A 16,162-nucleotide genomic window follows, 5' to 3' on the forward strand; every position below is an offset into this window, starting at 1 on the left:
TGCAATGTCAAATTTGTCGGACTTTGGACAAGATTGGTTGGTCAGAAGGTGGCAAGACGGATGGCCCAACTGGAACGAAATCACGGAAATGAGATCCTGCGGTCCCCGACGGAAGCTTTCCCGAAGGCCTCCAATTGATGGCCGAGTTGTTGGTTCAGAGAGTACTGAACTCTGCTCTTAAGTCTTATTTCCTCAGTAAATGAAGAAATGCGCAGCGGTATTGGAAAGGCCGCACAGAACATGACGTCGCAAAGGATCTGGTGATCTTTTCTGTAATATTTAATACAGGTATAGTACGGTGTGCTAGTCGTATCTTACACTAGTGTCTTATCCCGCCGGCTGTCAACTCGGGGTGATGCAGTCAGTACCTACGTAGTATGTCAAAAATCTGGCCAAAATGTCAAAAATGTCAAATGACAAGCCATTATTTTCCTAACAAAGAATATATGTCACGTGAAAAAAGTAGATACCACCCTGTAACCAATGGGAGAGCAGCATTTCAAAATTCAACCAATCAAGTTATATAGATTTCTCTGTCCCTTGATTCCAGTACCTACACAGTAGGTATTACCTAACTACCTAGGAGATGAGACTACTACACCTCATCAAAATATATATCATTATTGTTTAGATAGTTATCCACCACCTCGGCATATGGCAACATGGGTGGTAGTGGCTCTAATAAAATTCAACTTTTTCTCACAACATATTACCTCGTCAGAAAAAAACCTAGTCAAAATGAAACGTCATTTTTGTCATTTTGACATTTTGATTACCACCCATACTGTCAAGTGTCAAAGCGTCTGGGGATTTTATGGAGCACTCAATTACTACAGTCATGTAGACGGTAGGAAATAGCAGATATCTTTAATCAAAGCGACGTAAGCTGGTATATCTGATATTCGTCATTCATTCATGGGATTTGTTTGGTTGGTCTTTCTCTCAAGGCGATATATCTTCGTGTCCGTAAAGGGAAACTAGGGCTCAAGTCCAGGGTTGATGACTCAACGAGTCCCGCTCCGATCCCGGCATTCTTCCAGGCTGGACCCGTGGGAAAGATTTACTGTTGTCGAAGGCGTGCTTCTGGTGCCACTGGCGAATTTTCGATATCGCCGCCGACCTTCTTGATTGCGTTCAACCCGATTCTATCGTCGCAATCCCGGTTTCTTCGATTTTGGAAGATACTGTAGGTGTCAATCATGCCCGACCAACCCGCCAACCTCAGTGGGGCGACACTCCCCGTCCCTGGGAAGCTGAGCAACCTCGCTCTGACCGAGTACACCGCCGCTCCAACACCCCCCTCTGAGAAGGATCAAAACACGGCGTTGGGCTCACCGCAGGACTGGGGTATCCCCAGTGCTTTTTTGCTTCCTAATGGGTATCCCGATGTGAGCCTTTCGATTCCAACCGCTTCGTTACCAGAAACTTCCTGACCATGATTTGATCACAACAGTACCTCCGCCTTATCTTGACGTCACGGGTCTACGATGTTGTTCAGGAGACGCCTCTTCATCATGCCGTGAATCTCAGCAATCGCCTAGAATGTCGCGTTCTTCTTAAGCGGGAGGATCTTCTCCCCGTGTTCAGCTTTAAGCTCCGTGGAGCGTACAACAAGATGGCAAATTTGACCCCTGAACAGCGGTGGAAGGGTGTGGTTGCTTGCTCTGCAGGTAGAGCCCTCAGTATGCTCGGTATTGCCAGGATGTAAGCTGATATTTGACTAGGTAACCACGCGCAAGGTGTTGCGTTCTCAGCCCGCAAGTTGAAGATCCCTGCGACTATCGTCATGCCCTCGGGCACTCCTGCCATCAAACACCTGAACGTCGCCCGTCTGGGCGGGAGTGTTATTCTTCACGGACAGGATTTCGACGCCGCCAAGGAAGAAGCGCATAGACTGGAGAAGCAGCACGGCCTGACCAGCATCCCTCCCTTTGACGATCCTTACGTGATTGCGGGCCAAGGAACAATTGGCATGGAAATCTTGCGCCAGGCGAACCTGGAAAAGCTGGAGGCTGTCTTCTGTGCGGTCGGTGGAGGAGGATTGATTGCTGGTATTGGAGTATACCTCAAGCGCATCGCGCCACATGTGAAGGTTATTGGAGTGGAGGCTCACGATGCGAATGCCATGGCTCAATCACTAGGAGGTGGTTATCGAGTCTTCCTGAAGGACGTTGGGCTGTTCGCAGATGGTGCGGCTGTCAAGACCGTCGGCGAGGAAACTTACCGCCTAGCTCGCGAGGTCGTCGATGAGGTTATCTTGGTCAGTACCGACGAAACCTGCGCAGCCATCAAAGATGCGTTTGAGGACACCAGATCTATCATCGAGCCTGCAGGCGCCCTCGCCCTCGCCGGTCTCAAGAAGTACCTCGCCCAGAATCCCAGTCCTGATACTAACCGCGAGCTGGTTGCCATCACATCCGGTGCAAACATGGATTTCGACCGCCTGCGGTTTGTTGCTGAGCGTGCTGCTCTGGGTGAGCGCAAGGAAGCGCTTCTGAGCGTCAACATCCCCGAGAAGCCTGGTGCCTTTGGGAAGCTTATTGAGGTTGTGCTCCCCCACGCAGTGACGGCGTTCAGCTACCGCTATGCGCGCGCCGAATCCGCCGATGTCTTGATGGGCATCTCCTTGTCTGCCCTGACTGGACGCGAAGACTTAGCGAAGATCATGGCTGAACTGGACAAGGCCGGCATGACTGCGAAGGATCTGAGCGATGATGAGCTCGCCAAGAGACACTTACGTTTCCTGGTTGGAGGACGCTGCGATGTCAATGACGAGCGGTTGTTCATGTTCGAATTCCCAGAGCGTCCTGGAGCTTTGGCCAAGTTCCTCACCACGCTTCGGCCCAACCAGAACATCTCCTTGTTTCACTACCGTAACTATGGTGGTGATGTTGGAAAGGTACTGGCAGGTATCCAGTGCCCCAACGCTGAGAAAAACGAGCTGGAGGCGTTCCTGAACGATCTGGGCTATCCGTTCAGCGAGCAAACCGACTCCCCTACCTACCAGACATTCTTGCGCTGTTAATGATGTGCGTTGACAGCCGTCTTTTTCGTGTAATCTCGTGGTTAATTTAGGGTGATACACTGATTCGGGTTGATGATATTCCTCAGGGCGAAAGCAGTGTGTAGTGAGTTTCCTCAGCGTTTGGATCAGAGCGTCAGATAGATCATAGGCTGCAGCCTGCTTTATCATTATCTTTCGTAAATAGTAATAAACCGTCCACCTCTCCCATTCGAATCTAATGCGAAAATAGCAATTCTATTGATAATCTTCAGATTGTATGTCATGGACGACTCCGCTGTGACTTCCAGGCACAACTCATGATCATTATTCGTAGCCGGTGCTTACCAACCACCCCATCTCGCTCTACTTTCATAGTTGTATTGCTTTTGGGTAAAGAGGCCCTAGTCTTTAGGAGCTTCGTCGGGTTCATCCGAACGCTTGTAGATAGTGAATTGAAGTTTCTCATCGCCGAAGAAGTCTGGGTATGCCCATTGGCCTTGTGCTGTTGCTTTGGAAGGCTCAAAATCAACATAACCCGTATGTTCGTTCTTCTCATCGACAGCTATCGGGCCACTAATTTCTCTCCCCGTCCACTGAATATATACGCGATTCGGTTGGGGAGTTTCGCCCAGTCGGCGCTTGACCACCCGGCCTTCTGCAGGGTTGCTAGCTTTACGTTTTCCTGTGTCTGAGTCGTAGTCGCCCCATTCGTCTTCCGAGTCATCCTCCATGGGCGGTTGTTCTTCACGTAGGGCATGCAATGCATCGTGCGAGAGGGCCAGCAGCATGGTTCCCTCGATCAATCCAAGACTGAATGCAGCTACAACACCATGGACGCTCTCTGGCTTCTGGATGTCAAGCGTCATCTTTTCCCCATCCATGATGTATTCTTCTGCTGCTTCACACTCGATGATGTATGATCCCGTGAGATCTTCCGGTTTCAAAGGCCCAGGGGAGGGAGAATGGTTGCTCAGGTAGAGACGATGAGGTGCCAGAGCTTCCTGCCGGGCATCCTCTTCCTCTGCCGCCCTCTCGGCTTCTATTTTTGCCTCCTCCTCAGCCTGGACTTTGTCACGTCTTTTCTTGCACAGGGCAACTTTATCGGCGTCCCAGCCAATAATCGTGTTCTCGGAAAGCGACTTCGCCGTAGTGTGTGCAATGTGTAGTCCCGGGACAGAAGCGACGATCTTTGCGAGGTCCGGCCATTCCTGGGAAAATGAATGCAACTCGACTGGGTTAGGGGTCTTCTTTGGATCTGGCCTGCCTTTAATCCCGTCCAGAAAGTATTTGGCCATAAAACGGTCCAAGTCAAAACGCATCTCACTCGAAGCAACATGCGACTTGGTACCAGGTGCTGACAGCCTCGCAAAAGCGGCGTCGATTCCGCGAGAGATTGTGTCTTCCCACCCTACGATAATGACTTGCTGCTTTGTATAGAACGCCAGACCAGGGACCTTCTGTACAGCTGAGAGGAAATTCATTTCAGGACAGGCATCCAGTATCAATGCCTCTTTTTGCCTCTCTCTGTCTGGCTGGCCATGTGGACCAGTAAGGAAGTATTTGGCCAAGAACATATACGTGTCAGAGTGAGCCTCGCAAGAGGGTGATTTCAACTGTGAAAATTCGACTGCCCTCAGTCGTCTGATATTCTCCTCATGAACTAATCCGGCCTGCCGGTACTGTTTAGACAGGGACCTCTCAAGTGCAATCATCGCTTGCGAGGGGCTCTCACACTGTAAAGAAAATCAGAATCAGTTTCATATCATTTTCTAAAAAGTCCATACCTGTCCGTTCTTCACTGAAGTCTCCAGCAAGGCCTTCAGCTGAAGCATGCTGTCCTTCCGCTGGAGGGGTATCCCATAGAGCTGCAGCTGTGCTGTGATCCACGACTTGGTCGCGGATCTGATACGAGCCTTGGACGCATTTTTGCGGAATAAGAGTTTCAACTCACCCAGAGAGGCCCGTGAATAACCATACGCTCTGATACCTTGCTCGTCGTAGGTGAAGACTCCTGACTTGACAGGCCTTGGCGGAGAGGAAAGATGCCGAATTCCCGCTTCATCCAGAGAGTTGACCGTTTCTTTCTTCAACTCTAGATAGCGATCATGTGTTTGCTATCGCTGCAATAAAGGGGAGAAGAAGCCTTTGTGGTCCTGCTTTGCTTCGTTAAAAGCAGAAACAAAGACCTGAATGGGCTTGCATTGACAGACGAAGTAACTTGCAGTGGATTTTGAAATTTGACGGGTATCTTAGAATATCTGTGGAAATACAATATCCATATTAGATTGAATGAAAGACGGACGACCGTACTAAACGTCCTGTAGGTTGACTTGACCTCTCTTCTCGCGTCTGTAGTCCAGTATAAACATGAAAGAGGTATCTTGGCGCCTCAGGTGTCAACTAATATAAGACTCCCGTCTGTAAGTCTGTTTAGCTTGTTCTCATTGGTTAACAAATCCAGCCAATGGGAATGCGTCGTCGGCGATGCAGAAACTCCGGCGAACATTTGCTCCGCGGTTTCGACGATCATCAACCATCAGTGTCATTTGGATACTTCCACTCTTCGACTGTAGTGTATCGCTAAAGACACTCACGGCGAAGTCTCTCTGACCTCTCTACATGCATATCAACATGATGTCTCTCCGTTCAGTGTTTGGGCCCTCAACCCGCGCCCTCCGCCAACTCCTCCCCTCCTTCTCGAATCAGACATTCTCCCATCAGTTTCTTTCGCGGTCACTATCGCAATTGACCAGAGTATCACTTAGCAACAGCCTTCGCAGTTTGCGCTCTGGAAAGAAGCAGGAGAGCAATGCTGCAGTTGTTGGATCTACCGTGCGCCAGCTTGAGCAAGTCCGGGGCATGAAGACAAGATCCTCCGTTAAGCGGTTATGCGATGGTTGCAAGGTATGCGTGTGACTGGCTGTCTGCCATCTGGATTGCATGGAGAGTTTTGGCTCTTAATGGCTGTGGTGATGCTAACAAGTGGTTTTCTAATAGCCTGTCCGGAGAAAGAACAGAGTCTATATCATCTGGTTAGTACCGCACGCCTTTCTTATCAGTGCCTACAGCTCTAACGAGGTTGTCAAATACAGCTCTAAGAACCCCAAGCACAAGCAACGTCAAGGAAAATAGATTTTGGGCGGATAGACGGATGAACGGAATGAACCTCCTATGGACCAAGACCAGCATGGACACCGGAATCGAATATACCAAGCCGTGGTGACACTTACCAATTCGACCCAACGCGGACATGCTTCCAGGGACATATGATTTCTCGTTGTGATACTCGGATATGTTTGGCCTTCTTTTATATCATCGGTTGTTCGGTTGCGGCGCTCACATTGTTTGTACATTAGACTCTTTGTCTCTATATCTCACATCTATTCAACGGATCTCACTACCACTGTATGCCTCTTATTTGGCAGATATTTGACATTTGCCTTAGTGATTGTGCCTTCTCTCATCAAATTCTCCGATATACCGCCAATATCTGGATCTTCTCAGCAGAAGAATTGGCGGCTGCTAGTTTTTTGACTCAATGAGAAAGGAGATCTAGAAGAATCACCCCTAATCCCGTCAAGATATCTGGTTAGCTGCGTCAACATGGCTGCCATAAACTCGCGGATCTTCTGTGGAGATTTTGTTTTAAAATCAACCATATGTGGGCACTTCAACACCACCCCATGACAATGTCAACAACCGAGCTATTTGTATAGGAGGAGCTCGCTCAGCTACATAAGATGATTGGAATCTTGACCATATTTTGGACTTACATATCTGCCAATATGTTATTGGTTCTATCCCTGTGTGCCACTCAGGAATGCGGGATGAGGCTCGATACATAACAAGGCATGTCGGATCAACAGCCACAAGCTCAAAATATTTTCTGGCCGCTGTGTCTTCAGGAAACCAGTAAAAGGCGATATCTCCATAAACGGAACACCCAAACACTCTCCCTTGTCCAAAGAAAAATGCTCTACTCGAACTCACAGCTGCTTGTCTTGATTCCAACAGTCGCCGCCTCGACTCTCCTCTTCTCCCAGCAAACTCTTGATGGCAATAACATCTTCAAACACAATGGGGCAATGGGACCATACGTGGACCGTACCTCCTACGGGATCAACCGTAACCCCCCAGCTGGCTGCATGGTTGACCAAGTCATCATGATCAAACGACATGGGGAACGATACCCCCTTGGAAGCGAAGGGCCAAAGATCGAAGATGCCCTGCAAAAGGTCAAAGATGCAATTTTAGATGAGCCCATCAGCGACGGCGATCTCGCCTTTGTCAAGAATTGGACGTACTTCGTCTCTTCCGATTGTTACTATGACAAGGAGACCACCACAGGGCCATACGCAGGAATCCAGGCCGCTTATTCGCACGGTGTAGACGCGCGAAATCGTTACGGCCACCTCTGGGATGAAGAAACGGTGATACCATTATTCGCTAGTGACACGAGCCGCATCGTGGATACGGCTCGGATGTTCGGAGAAGGCTTCTTCGGTGCTGCCGATTACAAGACGAAATCGGCTCTCAACATCGTTTCCGAGTCGAAGGACCGCGGCGCGAATGCTCTCTCGCGCGCATGTCGGAGCCGTGACGCGGACGGGCAGAGTATATGCGATGCGTGGCCGCAGACGTTGCCGCAGCTCGAAGTCGCGGCGCAGCGGCTGAATGCCCAATATTCCAGTTTGAATCTGACTTCGACTGATGTATTCTGGCTAATGAGTAGGTCCTTGATTCCCCTTATTCGAGGCTATGTTCAACGCTGATCAAAAAGCAATGGCGTCGTATGAGCCGAGTGTCCGTGGCTATTCGAACTGGACCGGAGCTTTCACGATGGACGAGTGGGTCAGTTTGGGGTATATCTGGGATCTACACTTCTACTATTGCGCAGGGTAAGCCGTTGAAGCTCCATCTATTGATCGGACCTAATAGCAATCTCGCTTCTAGTCCCGGCAACGAAAAGATGCGCTCCGTTGGCGCTGTCTATGTCAATGCTACTCTCGCCCTTCTCAACGAGGGCCCTTCATCTGGCACTCTATTTTTCAACTTGTATGTCCCAGCTTCTATGCTTTCTCTTCTTATCGCATGCATGTCCATCTGACTGCCTATCTACAGCGCGCATGATACAGACATCACTCCCATAATTGACGCGCTGGGCATCCTGCCTCAGCAGGAAGATCTCCCCGTTGACCGAGTAGCCTTCGGCAGTCCCTGGTCAAGTAGCGAGTTAGTCCCAATGGGCGGCCATCTGGTCATGGAGCGGTTAAGCTGTAATGCAACTGCAGTATCACCGGCAGGGCCATACGTGCGGCTGGTTCTCAACGAGGCTGTTGTGGCCTTTCGTGCCTGTCAGTCTGGTCCTGGCTATTCTTGTCCCCTGGAGGATTATACGTCGATTCTGTCGGGGGACCTACCGGACTTTGTTTCGGAATGCGAGATTCCAGAGTCCCTGCCTCAGTATCTTGATCTTTGGTGGAACTATAGTACGTCGACTAGGGATAATTTGCGGGATGGAATAAAATGCGATTAGCTATAGGCTCGTCATTTGTGAATCTTCAGATGGAGTCCAGGTAATGTCAAAAGGAATGTGAAATAGATGTTTGTCATTGTCATTAAATTTGATATTTCTATGGAAAGCTACAATCAAGACTGCAAAGGTTCACCCATGCCACCAAATGTCACACTCTTGATCGTCAGGAACTCCTCGATGCCGTACTTGCTGCCCTCGCGGCCGAAGCCGCTCTGTTTGACACCACCGAATCTAATAACGATCAGCATCGTGTCCTATCAGCAATAATAAAAAGGAAAAAAAACTTACGGGGAAGCAACATCACTTATCAGACCCGTGTTGACACCAACCATACCAACCTCGAGTGCCTCGGCAACTCGGAAGATACGCTTTACGTTACCACTGAAGAAGTAACCGGCAAGCCCAACCTCAGCCTTGTTAGCCAGCTCGACAACTTCCTGTTCCGTCTCAAAGGGGAACAATCCTGCCACAGGACCGAATGTTTCCTCAGAGGCGATCAGCATGTCTTTGTTCATCTCCGCCAACACAGTCAGCTCGTAAAAGTTGGGGCCCAGCTCGGGCACTCTCTTGCCTCCAGCGAGGACCTTGGCGCCCTTAGACTGGGCATCCTTGACGTGCTGGTCAACCTTGTCGATGGCCCGTTCGTGGATAACAGGGCCATGAGTGACACCGTCCTCGAAACCGGCGCCAAGCTTGAAGTCCTTGATCTTTGCAGCAAACCGCTTGGTAAATTCATCATAGACACCCCGCTGAACATATATACGGTTTGCACAGACGCATGTTTGGCCTGAGCTGCGGAATTTGGAGGCAATAGCTCCGGTGACAGCGGCATCCAGATCCTCCACATCATCGAAGACGATGAAAGGGGCGTTTCCGCCAAGTTCCCAGGATACCTTCTTAATTGTTGAAGAGGCTTGCTTCATGAGAAGCCTGCCGACATTGGTCGAACCAGTGAAAGAGACCTTGCGAACTTCAGGATGGGTGGTGATCACCTCACCCACTTCCGGTGTGTTCTTGGATGCTGTCACAATATTGACCACGCCTTTAGGGATGCCGGCACGGTGGGCAAGTTCCGCAAGAGCATTTGCGGTGAAGGGCGTTTCACTAGGTGTCTTGCACACAACTGTACACCCGGCCGCCAGCGCAGGACCGATCTTTCTTGTGATCATGGCCGCGGGGAAATTCCATGGAGTAAGCAGGCCACAGACACCCACAGGCTGCTTGAGAGTGATGACCCTGTTACCGGGCACCGATGAAGGGATAGTGTCGCCGTAGATACGGGGTGCCTCCTCACTGAACCATTCAAAAAAGCTAGCCGCATAGTTCACCTCGCCCTTTGCGTCTGCCAACGGTTTTCCGTTCTCCCATGTGATCAATGTTGCAAGGTCCTCCGCATTATCCATCATCAACTGATACCATCGCCGCAGCATCCGAGCACGCTCACGCGCTAGGGTTGTGCGGAACTTGGGAAATGCTGCTGAGGCGGCCTCAATGGCCTTTTCTGTATCAAGGACATCGAATTCAGGACAGGTGCCAATGAGCTTTCCGGAGGCGGGATCTATTTTTTTGGAAAGACATCAGATGAAGTCAAGACAAGACGAGAAGATCCAGCTTTCCTACCATGAACTTCGAATGTTTTCCCTGACTCTGCATCCACCCATTGTCCATTGACGTACGCTTTCTCAATGAAAAGGGATTGGTCGTTTAGCTTGAAAGTATCATCAGCGCACTTCTTTATCATCAGCAACGCTCATGAAAGATTTGAATTTACCCGAGGGACATAATGGGTCTTTGAATATAATCGTTTTGATTGAAGCGTAGGAATGGCGAAGGGATACCGAGCTCGCGATCTCAATAATTGCCGCGCAACGGGACGAATGATTCCCTCCATGATGAGATGAAGCCAAACCTAGTGGCGTCCAAGAAGCTGATATCTAAAAATATACGGATGATGGCGGATGGATGTCAATAGAAGTCTCTCTAGGTACTCTATAGACAATGCGGGGAGAGTTCGGGGGCTCTCCAACAGAGGACTCTTGGGCAGAGATAGAAGATAAAAGTAACACCAGAAGGGGATTCCAACAGGTAAACAGTTCTTTAAGATCCCTTTTATACGATACAAGAATAGAATGGACCCGTCGACCAGTGGAAAGTAATCAGTGCTAAGTTGCTAACAATCGTAGCTCCGAGTCGGTTCAGAATTACTTCTATCATACCGTCAAGCGGGGAGCGCAGTATCACGTGGACCGACGTCATTCCCACCAGGAGCTGTGGTGAGCCTCGTGAAAGATCCCCGATCATCAGAGAGATCAATTGCTTTCAATTGCTCATATTTTGTGTCTTTATCTGAGCAGATATAGCACAAATGCTCTCTTCTTTCCGTTACAGAGGGCGTCAAATGCGTCGAATCCTTATCCAGAGGTCGATATAAAAAACGTCTCTCGTATTGATGCTTGAAACGCGGCGAGAACTGCTATCTCCAACTCGGCACTTTGAGCCACTCACAGTTCGTATTTGGAACATTCCGGCGTTTTTCACCAATAGGAAAACCTCTCCGATACCGCCTCAATGCTTCCATGTATTTACAGAATCGACACCAGATATTGTATCTTATCAACTGGAATGGATGAGGAGAAGCAATATTTATCAAAAGTTCATATGGAGTATATCAAAGGCACAAGGGTTGGTAGGTACCAACAAGGCTATGACTCAATCATGAACAGACGGAGCAGGGGACTTCACAGCTGTAGACTTTCGGCTGGTGCTCCTGGAACGATACCCCGGATGCATTCGTTTCATATGTAAATTGAGATTCCACGTCCGAGTAAACCCATTAACGTGTCGAGGACACGATTTGACAGGGCACACAATGTCCTGCTTGCGGTGCTGGCCTTTCCCTTTGAGTCGTGGCAAATCTTCCGCGGCCTCCGAGCCAGGGCTAACCGGTCGAGAGGTAGACCCCCCAAGCGTAGAAGCTGCACGGGAGCGCGACTTGCGAGACTGAGACCGACGTGGGGGAGAGGGCTCGGGCTCGGGCTCAGACTCAGATTCTTCGGATTCGCTCTCGACATACTCCCATTTGTTGACATGACCTTCCTTGGAATGTTCCAATTTGCCTTCTCTGAGGGTCTTGAATTCCATATCCTCGCCGAAAAGTGCTGCACATCTCTTCGCGGCTCGCATCACAGCAGCAGAAGGCCAGCCTGTTATGGAAGCGATACCCAGCACTTCGCTCCAGTCCCTAAGACCCAGACGCATACGACTCGCAGACCTCCTGCGGTCACTATCAACAGACCTTCCCCGCGAGACAGAGGAGGCACGTCCACTTGATGCATGTAGGCTCTGGGATCGACCGGTCGTGGATCTAGCCCGCAGAGATGTCCTGCGTGTGCGTTTTCGACCTCTGGACTGACTTCTCTCTGTCCGTTCGTCAATCCGCCGCTTTCTGGAGTGGGATGCGTTGGAAGCAATGCTCTCTGTGTCGCTCTGCCATTCGCTTGCCGAGCTATCGTCTGCTACCATCCCACCTTTGCGAGCATGGTGCAGAGCCATGAGTAAACGGTCAAATTGAGTGAGTATGTTACGCGTAAGGGGCCGTAGCTGTCGTCGAGACTTGTCATCGTCGGCTTGAACGGCTGGACGCAGCTCCAGTCCATCTGCGGGATCGACATCGCTCCCAAATTCAGCATCAATACCGGTACTTTCGTCATTAGTTCCAGGTAGAGATGCCATGATTCGCCTTTTGTGCGAGCCGAAACCTTTCGATGTCCAATCTCGAGCATTGAACCGATCTTTAGCAGTTTTGAGCATTACTGCTATGACGGATTCTTCAAGATCCGCGCTGGGGCGAGGATCCGGCGGCATTCTCAAGGTCCACTCATCGTCAACTTGTCGCCGGAGATGCTCTCCTGCTCGAGGTACCTCTGTCGCAAGCATAGGCCACGCCGTCCATCGTTTGGAGGGAACAAACGCTTCTGTCTCGTCCAGCTGTTTGTCGCTTTCCAGTGCTTGCCGTGCGATCTCACGAGCTCTGACCCGCAAAGCATAAGCGTTGTAGAGATGGGCCGCTAGATCTCTGGCTCTCAATTCTTCAAGAGCTTGAGCATTCTGTCGGTCCTCGAGCGTAAGCTTTCTCCACGTAGATTCAGGGCCCCGGAATCTGTTAGGGCGATATGCAGGCGATGATGGTGGGCTGTCCAGCTGTTCGTCGATAGGGGCGAGCGAGGTAGCAGTTTCTCTTTTCTTCGCCGGGATCTCGCCTTTGTTGCTTGCATGATCATCTGACTCGGAGCCATCGTCTGCGCTCTCGACGTAAGTCGCATCGTCAGAATGATCGTTCTCCTCAAATGGAATGTCTTCCATATCAATGTCTGACCCATTCTGATCGTCCGCTTCCCCACCCTGCTGCGGTTCAGGATACGGTTCCAGATCCACTACATCCTGACTGCTTAAACCGCCGAACAACGATCTGTAGGGCTGAGCAGACTGAGGAGGGTTGAAGTTTGAGGGTTGACTTCCAGAAACGGAAGACATCCTCCCTGTGTCCGGAAAAATGTGACGCGGCACTAGACAAATGACATCGAAAGATAAAGCAATATAGTATGCCTTGTTGATAGACAGGTAATAAAGGCAGCGTCGCGAAGCATAACAGAGTACCCTAGGTAGACTTTCGCAAGATGATTTCCGTAATCAAAATCTAACGTCTCACAACAGCATCAAGAAGAGAGCTGCAACTGACTAACTTGTCAGGAATAGCTTCTCATTCTAAGCTAGACACAATCCTCTTCTGCTTAATATCGAAGATCCGATTCCCGGAGCAGAAAAATGGTTAGAACTCGAGATCACAAACCGTTGTTGAACCGGGAAAAGAAAAATATATCACGTGATATAGTACAGGCACAACCTCAGTCTTTAAGGCGGTTTCGATGAAGTTGAAGTATATGCGCAGAAGAACAGGAACCAATTTGCAATTGAGATATTCTATCAAATCTTATTGTACGACACTCAAATGCTATAAATTACTATAAAACCGATGAAGGACGCCAGAAGATTGCAAAGCCCCCAAATCCCAACGAGGATATCATCTTGTCGCCAAAAGCAGAACAACTTTTATTTACTCGACTCATTTCGCGGCTCCCTTCTCAAGCTTTCTCCTCTTGGACCGCAGCTTGGCCGCTTCCTCGGACTGCTTCTTGTTGGAGTACATCATCTTCTCGAGCAGCTTGCGCTTCTTGCGGCTCATCATCATCTTCTGTCTCTCTATCTCTTCCTCCTCCTTGCGCTTCTTGGCAGCAATCTTCTTCGCCTGGGAGGCCTTCTTCTTGGACGCGTCGCTGGTAGCACCGTTGGATGAGAAGGGAAGACCAGCAGCTTCAGCCTCCAGTTCCTTCTGGTGCTGTGTGCGGGCAACCTCTTCTTCGTCTTCGGATTCAGAAGCAGCTTCATCATCCTCGAATCCTCCAAAGTCCTCATCTTCCTCTTCGCTCTCGCTCTCGCTCTCATCATCGTCGGTGCCTGCAACATCCATGCCGCCGTCGACAGATTCATCATCGTCATCCTCTTCGCTTTCAGACTCGGCCTCGTCCTTGGAAGCGGTCTTGCTCTTCTCATCGGCCGCCTCTTCCATTTCCTCATCACTATCTTCCGCCATTTCGGCTTCACCTTCCTCCTCCTGCTCAGCCAGACTGGCACGAGGATCGTAACCACCCCTTGAGGGCTTGACCCACGGGCTCAGGTGAGGTGGAAGGGTGGCGCCAGGAGAATACAAATCGGGGCGAACAAGCTTGCCCTCATTGATGCAGTCCCAGACCCACTGGGGCTGGACATAAGTACGGCCGGGAATACGAGTACCAGGCTTCACCTTCTGGACGGCACCTGAATCCTCCTCGGCGGCGGCTGGGATAGCTGGGAGAGAAGACTCAGGCAGCTGCGGTCGGTCGACAATCTGGTGTGTAATGCGGGGATCGGTCTCGTCATTTGTGAATGCACCGTCACCGAGCACAGCATCCCAGCCAATCCGCTTGCAGCCGAAAGCCCGCAGAAGGAACTCCAGGGGAGCTCTGGGTGCCTCACGGGAGATGTAGAATGTGAACGGGGCAAACAGAGATCCAGCTTGGCTTCCGCTCAAGTCAGGCTGTGCAAGTGTATCGGCCTCGGGAGCCGCAGGCTCAAACTTATCGATAGTGTCACTCGACTCCTCGGTAGTCTCGGCAGTCTGTTCATCCTTGGCCTGATCCAGTCCAGCGGATTTAATAACCTTGTCGACCTTGGCTTGAATGTCGCGGGAGACCTCCTTGTTAGCAGAACTGCTTCTCTGCGTATGACCCGCCTCAATAGCCTTGGGAACATCGCCGACAGCACGGCCCTCAAGGGTGAAAGCCGCCAATTCCGCACCGTTCTCGTCGCTTCTAGTGTCGAACTTGGGCGGGTATCTCAAACCAATGGAGGAGTACAAGCGGAAGTTCACGAAGCCCAGCAGAGTCGTATAGAAGTCAACGAATGTGGCCATGATACGATAATCGACATCGCCGTTCACTCTTTGCACGAATCGGTATGGAACCAGCCACATGATATCTTGTCCTTGGATGGTAGCCTGATAGTAGATACCCTTGATCGAAAGGAAAGATTTGCGGAGAGAGTTGGTCGTGATCAGGTAATGCTGGAATTCGTGGCAGAGGCGTTGGCAGAGCGCAATGGTCTTAGGAGGAACATGGGCGTCCGAAGGCAAGTTGGCAAAGAGGAAAAGAAGCGAAAGCGCGTCATCCAGATCTCTCAAGGCGTCAATGAAGGTAGGATAGCGCTCCTTGATAACATGGTCCAATGTGAGCTTGGGAGCGTGGTTCTTCTCCAACCGTGCAGCATCGCCGACTTCTCCGCGACCAAGGGATCGAGCAATCTTCTTCGCGACCGCCTTCTGGTCGCGGAATTTCCTAAGAAGGGGTTCATGGAGAAGATACTGAATGTCCTTGGTGTAATAGAAAGTGGTGTTGGGGGTCGATGTTTTCGAGGCCTTCTTCTTGCTCCGGGGCTCACGAGGATAGATACCTGTTTTACATCGAAGAAAAACCCAGTCAGAATCGGGATCGTCTCATTCGGGCCGATTGAAAGTCGACAGCGAAACGTGTCTTACATACCCTTGAAGATACATAGACGACGGAAGTCAGGCAGAGAAATCTGAAGCTTGCGAACAGCCTGAGTTCTGGTAATGTAGTTTTTGGCCTGGCCAGAGGTACCTATATGGAATTGAGTCAGTCAAATCGAGTCGCAGTGAAATTTCCTCGAGGATTCATACCCTTCTTCTTAATTTTACCCATCTTTGCGACTGAACAACTGTGAAGAGAAATCTGTTGATGGGAGAGTGTCTCTGATAAGAAGGGAAAAAAATTCTCGATAACTCTTTTTTTTTCTCCTCTCTTTTCTTTTGTTCCAATCACAGCTCAGGTTGGCCCGTGCACTGCGGAAAAGGGAAATGCGCGGAGTCTTGGCGCTCTAAGCCCGACGAAAGACTAAAGAAGAGTGAAGCCAGCTGGAGATACATACAAATACATACAAATACATACAAACAAGAGCACGATCGCCGCAGAGGACAGGTAGATTCAAGGCCGAAATCAGAGGGGCACTTG

At 50.2% G+C, this 16,162-nt stretch overlaps 6 protein-coding genes across 6 annotated transcripts, besides 1 other annotated feature; 2 read left to right on the forward strand and 4 right to left on the reverse strand.

The window, feature by feature from the left end:
- Positions 1 to 1,199: 1,199 nt before the first annotated feature.
- ACLA_047500 (threonine dehydratase, biosynthetic) lies at positions 1,200 to 3,025 on the forward strand (the record flags this gene model as incomplete). The annotated part of the gene is made up of 3 exons (XM_001271706.1): positions 1,200 to 1,388; positions 1,454 to 1,670; positions 1,725 to 3,025. 3 exons carry the CDS (start codon positions 1,200 to 1,202, stop codon positions 3,023 to 3,025), a joined length of 1,707 nt encoding a protein of 568 aa, XP_001271707.1.
- Positions 3,026 to 3,405: 380 nt separating this feature from the next.
- Positions 3,406 to 5,066, reverse strand: ACLA_047510 (uncharacterized protein; the record flags this gene model as incomplete). Its single annotated transcript, XM_001271707.1, has 3 exons — positions 3,406 to 4,737; positions 4,789 to 4,917; positions 4,956 to 5,066. The coding sequence occupies 3 exons, from the start codon at positions 5,064 to 5,066 to the stop codon at positions 3,406 to 3,408; spliced, it is 1,572 nt and encodes a 523-aa protein (XP_001271708.1).
- A 1,909-nt stretch (positions 5,067 to 6,975) lies between these two features.
- Positions 6,976 to 8,584, forward strand: ACLA_047520 (histidine phosphatase family protein; the record flags this gene model as incomplete). The annotated part of the gene is made up of 5 exons (XM_001271708.1): positions 6,976 to 7,732; positions 7,785 to 7,902; positions 7,958 to 8,059; positions 8,126 to 8,493; positions 8,547 to 8,584. The coding sequence occupies 5 exons, from the start codon at positions 6,976 to 6,978 to the stop codon at positions 8,582 to 8,584; spliced, it is 1,383 nt and encodes a 460-aa protein (XP_001271709.1).
- A 69-nt stretch (positions 8,585 to 8,653) lies between these two features.
- ACLA_047530 (NAD-dependent succinate-semialdehyde dehydrogenase) lies at positions 8,654 to 10,431 on the reverse strand (the record flags this gene model as incomplete). The annotated part of the gene is made up of 4 exons (XM_001271709.1): positions 8,654 to 8,771; positions 8,829 to 10,098; positions 10,161 to 10,248; positions 10,312 to 10,431. 4 exons carry the CDS (start codon positions 10,429 to 10,431, stop codon positions 8,654 to 8,656), a joined length of 1,596 nt encoding a protein of 531 aa, XP_001271710.1.
- Positions 10,432 to 11,249: 818 nt separating this feature from the next.
- Positions 11,250 to 13,073, reverse strand: ACLA_047540 (uncharacterized protein; the record flags this gene model as incomplete). Its single annotated transcript, XM_001271710.1, has 1 exon — positions 11,250 to 13,073. The coding sequence occupies one exon, from the start codon at positions 13,071 to 13,073 to the stop codon at positions 11,250 to 11,252; it is 1,824 nt and encodes a 607-aa protein (XP_001271711.1).
- A 589-nt stretch (positions 13,074 to 13,662) lies between these two features.
- nop7 (mRNA-binding ribosome synthesis protein NOP7) lies at positions 13,663 to 15,853 on the reverse strand (the record flags this gene model as incomplete). The annotated part of the gene is made up of 3 exons (XM_001271711.1): positions 13,663 to 15,584; positions 15,674 to 15,772; positions 15,832 to 15,853. The coding sequence occupies 3 exons, from the start codon at positions 15,851 to 15,853 to the stop codon at positions 13,663 to 13,665; spliced, it is 2,043 nt and encodes a 680-aa protein (XP_001271712.1).
- Positions 15,854 to 16,071: 218 nt separating this feature from the next.
- Positions 16,072 to 16,101: a microsatellite.
- The last annotated feature ends 61 nt before the right edge of the window (positions 16,102 to 16,162 follow it).

This window comes from Aspergillus clavatus, genomic scaffold, assembly GCF_000002715.2.
Source record: "Aspergillus clavatus NRRL 1 1099423829800 genomic scaffold, whole genome shotgun sequence".
Lineage (NCBI taxonomy): Eukaryota > Fungi > Ascomycota > Eurotiomycetes > Eurotiales > Aspergillaceae > Aspergillus > Aspergillus clavatus.